General features: G+C 39.3%; 1 protein-coding gene across 2 annotated transcripts in view; it reads right to left on the bottom strand.

The window, feature by feature from the left end:
• Nucleotides 1-1,172: 1,172 nt before the first annotated feature.
• The window catches only part of th (tyrosine hydroxylase), a 62,942-nt gene continuing 58,114 nt past the window's right edge, over nt 1,173-6,000 (bottom strand). For both annotated transcript variants that reach the window (XM_043706153.1, XM_043706152.1), the window contains exons 11-13: nt 5,305-5,400; nt 3,456-3,589; nt 1,173-2,224 (exon numbers count right to left, since the gene is read on the bottom strand). In XM_043706153.1, coding sequence (XP_043562088.1) covers nt 2,065-2,224; nt 3,456-3,589; nt 5,305-5,400 — 390 coding nt within the window. In that variant the 3' untranslated portion in view covers nt 1,173-2,064. The remainder of the gene's footprint in view (nt 2,225-3,455; nt 3,590-5,304; nt 5,401-6,000) is intronic.

Below are 6,000 nucleotides of genomic sequence, written 5' to 3'. Positions count from 1 at the left end.
ATTTATAGATATCAGTGCTTTGAAAGGAGGTTTGCTATGTTGACTGTCTGCTGTGATGAAAGAAGTGTTCGGATATTTTCCTTTTTTGGATTCTAACTTGCTTGCTTAACGTTTTCATCATTTTCAGTTTATTCTTTTATTGCAGGTTTACATGTGCTTTGGACATTGGCTTGTAAATGCTTTCTCATATGGTCACCGCAACAAGTCTTTGGAGAGGTAATTCAATACAAAATCACAGAATGATTTTTCTTTCCAACCAAGACAATGTTTATTACATTAACAGAGCAAAGCCAACATTCCAGCCCGAATGTGTAAGATTCCTGCGACAGACATTAGACTTGACCGCTGCCACACAATACATGGAGAAGAACAACTGGAGTCAACATGACAGCAACAGGCTTGTCAGTGAGAATGCACACTCTGAATGAGGGTTGGCCATTGGCCTGGGTTGGCTCAAGCAGATCAACTTCCCAAAGCTCAATACTAACAGCTTTTAAAGCAGAACATCATGACGTTATTGATAAAGACACCATGCCATTTTACAGGGCAAGATTAAATCTTAGTAAGGGACAGGCAACCCACATGTTTAAGGTAACTCACATCAAAGTAACTCGATAGAATTATTTGATGAAGGAGCAGGAAGTTGATGAAGGTACCACAGTACTTTTTTCGTATGTGAGCTTTCAAATGTCATGGATTACAGTTCCACACTTCCTATCGGAAGAATGTTGTGAAACTTGAAAGATTTCAGAAAAGATTTACAAGGATTTTGTCAGGGTTGGAGGATTTGAGCAACAGGGAGGGGCTGAATAGGCTGGGGCTGTTTTCCCTGGAGTGTCGGAGTTACTTTGATGTGAGTTACCTTAAACATGTGGGTGACCTATCGAGGTTTATAAAATTATGAGGGACATGAATAGGATGAATAGCCAAGGCCTTTTCCCTGGGGTGGGGGAGTCCAGAACTAGAGGGGAGAGGTTTGGGGAAAAATTTAAAAGGGACCTAAGGGGCAACATTTTCACACAGAGGGTGATAAACGTATGGAATGAGCTGCCAGAGAAAGTGGTGGAGGCTGGTACATTTACAGCATTTAAAAGGCATCTGGATTGATATATGAATAGGAAGGGTTTAGAGGGATATGCCCCAAGTGCTGGAAAATAGGACTAGATTAGTTAGGATATCTGGTCGGCATGGAAGAGTTGAACTGAAGGATCTGTTTCCATCTGTACATCTCTATGACTATGACTTTACAACAAACATATTCATAAATTAGTGGTGCTAAATGGACAGAGACAATGAGTGCATAATACCTGAAAGAATAAGACAAAAGAGAGTAATGGCAACAGGATGTCTTTCAGACTGCAGAGAAATATGCTCTGGCACTCCCCAGGGACGCAAGTTAGAACCACTGTTTTTCTTGTTACACATATATAAAAGTGATGTGAACTTCGATGAAAGGAGTACAATTTTCAATATTATGGATGATAGAAACTTGGCAGCTGGGAAACTACTGAGCAGAACAGCAGTAAACTTCAGGAGAATGTGGATAGAAACAGACAAACACATTGCAGACTCGATTTAACACGGTAGTTATGAAGTTATTCACTTCGGCAGAAAATATCTAGAGAGGCAATTTTGAGAGAGGGAAGGGGATTGCAGCCACAACATCGAAGTTAGTTCCCCATTCATTCAAGCAAGCTTATCCACTTGCACAATTTGTAATCAAGTGGGATGTGTTGCAATAACCAACTCAGCATGGCTTGTCATTTTCTTTGCCCATGTAAAGCAAGCCGCCCATTCATCATGGGCCCTTTTTCTACAGTGATAAAGATCAATTTTACCTGCCTCCACCTCCTCTAACATTCCAGGAGGCAAAAGAAATAAAAGTTACCTGGCAGAGGCAGTGAAGCAAAACCCCTACTTTCTTCAACTTTATGTTCCTGCCTGTTCCTACACATGGCTACATTAGAATGAAAGCTAAAAAGTCTGACTCACAAATAAATGAAGCTTACAATGCAACAGTAATAGAGATGAAGTACATTCTATGATTGCATGCAGAGCCAAATGTTAGGATAAAACATTCAGTGCATCAGTCAGCAACTGCAACTCATCCTTCAGATTATCCAAAGAAGTCTTGATTTTCTGAGGATTGTCCAATACTTCCACGGTTTTGGAAAATGGATCATATTTCACTGAAAACGGCCGCTTGATGTTGGCTGCATACTTTCTGTAAGTGCAAAAGCCAAACTTATTTCAGAAATAATGTTCAGTGTAAACAACTGCTTGATTCAGATTATTAAATGCTGGTTTCAACTTTTATACCATAATCTTTTGTTTTCCAGAATGGTTCTCCTGAATAAGCATAACATCCACAAGGTTTGAACTATACAATGTTCAAGAAAAAGTTAAGGAGCAAGTCGTGGTTGGCAAATTTCAGATTATTGAGAAAGTGACCAGTTGAATTTAAAAGAAAGTGCTGTTTTCTCCATACATTCAGAGCAAAATATGAGCCCTGATATACACATCAACACTTTCCATTTGGGCAATAAATATTTGCCTTAATCCTCTGTGTTCTGCTGGTGAACCAATATCAAATTATATTGTAATGTTTCCTTGAATACAATACACTTGAATTTATATAACAAGCTTCCAGCCAAATACCTTACTGAATCTTCTAAAATATCATGTATGAATATATCAAGATATACTTGTCAAAATAATCATATTAAATTTGTCACTCATGACCTGCCATTAACAAATCTGTGGGATTATTGAATGTGATTCTCCCAAACTGCCACAAAGTTAGCATCGAGTTTGAAATATAACAGCCAATCCTCAATTAAGAACAAACTGAATTATAGTTAGTTGATTTAGTCTTCTCCCCATTATAAAATATTACTCCATCCTTCAACTCTACCAAAGGAATTATGCTTTGAGAGCACTTTTATAAATTCATTCATGAGGTGTAGGCATTGCTGGCTAAATGAGTTTTTATTGTCCATCTCTAATTGCCCTTGAAAGATGTCGGTAAGCCACTTTTGGAACTGCTGCAGTCCTTGTGTTATAGCGCTGTTAGAGATGCAGCTATGACTCAACTATGGGAAAACCTTCACATTGAGTCCAGATCAGGTAAAGGGCAGTTTTTCTTCTTCAAAGTACATCAGTGAACCAGTTGGATTTTTAACCCAATCTAACGTTTTCCTGACCATTTTGATCTGAAGCATTTTTGTCTTACTTTCAGATTCTTATTAAATGCTCAAAACAGGATTTAAATCACTTCTCTGGATTGTTAATCCAGATTATTAGTTTACTAATCCAGTCCCAAATTTCTTCCAGAAATGAGATGGTTGTGATTAGAAGAGATATCTTGAGTAAATTAGCTGAATGATCAATGTAAATGTTTATCTTTAGCTCACTATACAAGCATTCAACTGTTACATTTTGACAAAGCCACTTACCTCAGTTTGTCTTTAGCATCATTGAAACTTTCAGATACAAAATACACTGGTTGGTATGTCTGATCCTGATAGGGCTGCATAGCAGCAGCGTCAGAGTCAAACTCCCGTAACTCGGGTTCATCAGACAGGGAGTGCTGTGCATAAAACGTCAGATTCAGTTTCAGGTGAAAAATCACTCAAACCAAACTTTCAGGTTAAGTGGTAGCATAGGTTTGACATCGGCTTTTTTGTATTAAGGAACACACAGATTTTTAAAACATTTTATTTATTTCTAAAGCTGCACAGAACATTGTCTGTATAGGTTTGACATCGGCTTTTTTGTATTAAGGAACACACAGATTTTTAAAACATTTTATTTATTTCTAAAGCTGCACAGAACATTGTCTGTAATATAAACAAAGCAATACCTTATTCTTCCTCAGTAAATCAAACAAAATGCCAACATGTCTTTACAAGGAGCTGAATGGAAGAATGTGGTGCTGTAAAAGCACAACCGGTCAGGCAGCATCGGAGAAGCAGAAAAGTCGACGATTTGAGCATAAGCTCTTCATCAGGAAGAGCATATGAATGCAACCTCTTCTTTCCTGCTCCTTGGATGCTGCCTGACCTGCTGTGCTTTTCCAGCACCACACTGTTCAACTCTGATCTCCAGCATCTACAGTCCTCACCTTTTATAAGGGGCTGACTCGGTAAATCGATCTTGAATGATTACAGGTCATGAGTGCAAACAATCATTTAGTATCTACATGTATGAGCCCATACTGACAGACTAGTTGAATATCGGGATGTTGGAACAAAGACTAATTCTGTCTTTACCTGATGCACAAGGAGCTAAATACAATGAGGCAAAATCAGGACAGAAGGTTGTCTTAGTAAGTTGGCAATCTGAGATGAGGTGGGAGTATTAAAATTTAAACATGGCTTTGAAATGGAGGATCAACACAGAATAAGAAGCATTCTGAATGACTACTAAACTTAGAAGGATGAGATGAATATCATGATCTCTCCTAAAGAGACAACCAATGACTTTGATCTCATCCCACCCAAGAATCTACAATATTTTGCCCACAGTGCTGAGAAAAACCAGGTCAATGGTAATGTATCAACAATCATTCTAGAACTATCACTGGACTCTGGAGAGCCCAGGAGATTATAAATCAGCTATATTATTAAGCGGAAATTTAATAATCTGCACTGTATTGATCTAGTTTCCCGCAGTTAACATAGATCTTGAAAGGGAAGGTGCTGCCTGATAAATCCCATCAAGGAAATAAGATGCAATGATTAGCAAAATGCCACAAAGTTCGACATTATCTTACAAGATAATACATGGCTTGGAAAGGGTGGATGATAGGAAATTGTTTCCGTTAGGCGAGGAGACTAGGACCCATGGACACAGCCTTAGAATTAGAGGGGGTAAATTCAGAACAGAAATGCGGAGACATTTCTTCAGCCAGAGAGTGGTGGGCCCGTGGAATTCATTGCCGCAGAGTGCAGTGGAGGCCGGGACGCTAAATGTCTTCAAGGCAGAGATTGATAAATTCTTGATGTCACAAAGAATTAAGGGCTATGGGGAGAATGCGGGTAAGTGGAGTTGAAATGCCCATCTGCCATGATTGAATGGTGGAGTGGACTCGATGGGCCGAATGGCCTTACTTCCATTCCTATTGTCTTATGGTCTTATGGAATGTCCATTAGTCAAACACAAAGTCATGGGAACTCCTCGTGTGAGTGAAAGAAAAAAATGAGAGAGAACAAGAATACAACAATTCCAATCCGAAAAACAGTAACACATGAGTAAAAATGATTGTTGTTTTGCATGAAACGCAGTGAATACAGCACCACTTACAATTAGCTCACCGTAGGATGACAGCAGACCAGCTCCATATGCTTTAATTTCTCCATTTTGCTTGCACAGTCCAAACTCCACAGTAAACCAGTAAAGCTGCAACAGACAGGTTGTGAAGAAGCAATGAGATAGTTTGAGTGATGTTCACTTCAAACAGCTTACTTGAGAAATTAATCTAATGAACAATCTGAATCTACTCTACATTGAAGAAAAGCAAACACAGAACACAATCCGAAGATGTACAGATTAGGTGTATTGGCCATGCTAAATTGCCATAGTGTTCAGGGATTCACAGGATAGGTGCAATAGTCAGGGGTAAATGTAGAGCAATGGGGAATGGGTTTGGGTGGGATATTCTTCAGAGGGTCAGTGTGGACTTGTTGGACCGAAGGGCCAGTTTCCATACTGTGGGAATTCTATGATTCTATAGGGATTCTATGAACACCTTCAGTCCATGTGCAAGCATGACCCTGACCTTCCTGTAGCTGATCATTTTCACACAGTGTTCTGCTCGCACACCCATTTGTCTGTCTTCAGCATGCTGCAGTGCTCCAATGAATCACAGCACAAACTGAAGGAACAACATCTCATCTTCAGACCAGGCACTTGCTGGATTTAATATTGAGTTCAGCACCTTCAGATTGTGAACCCACTTCCATTCCTTCTCTTTCTTTTAGCTTTACAAGAGGAACCTCA

This window comes from Chiloscyllium plagiosum, chromosome 16 (genome assembly GCF_004010195.1).
Source record: "Chiloscyllium plagiosum isolate BGI_BamShark_2017 chromosome 16, ASM401019v2, whole genome shotgun sequence".
In the NCBI taxonomy this organism is placed as follows: Eukaryota; Metazoa; Chordata; class Chondrichthyes; order Orectolobiformes; family Hemiscylliidae; genus Chiloscyllium; species Chiloscyllium plagiosum.
This window is presented reverse-complemented; position numbering and strand designations above follow the sequence as displayed.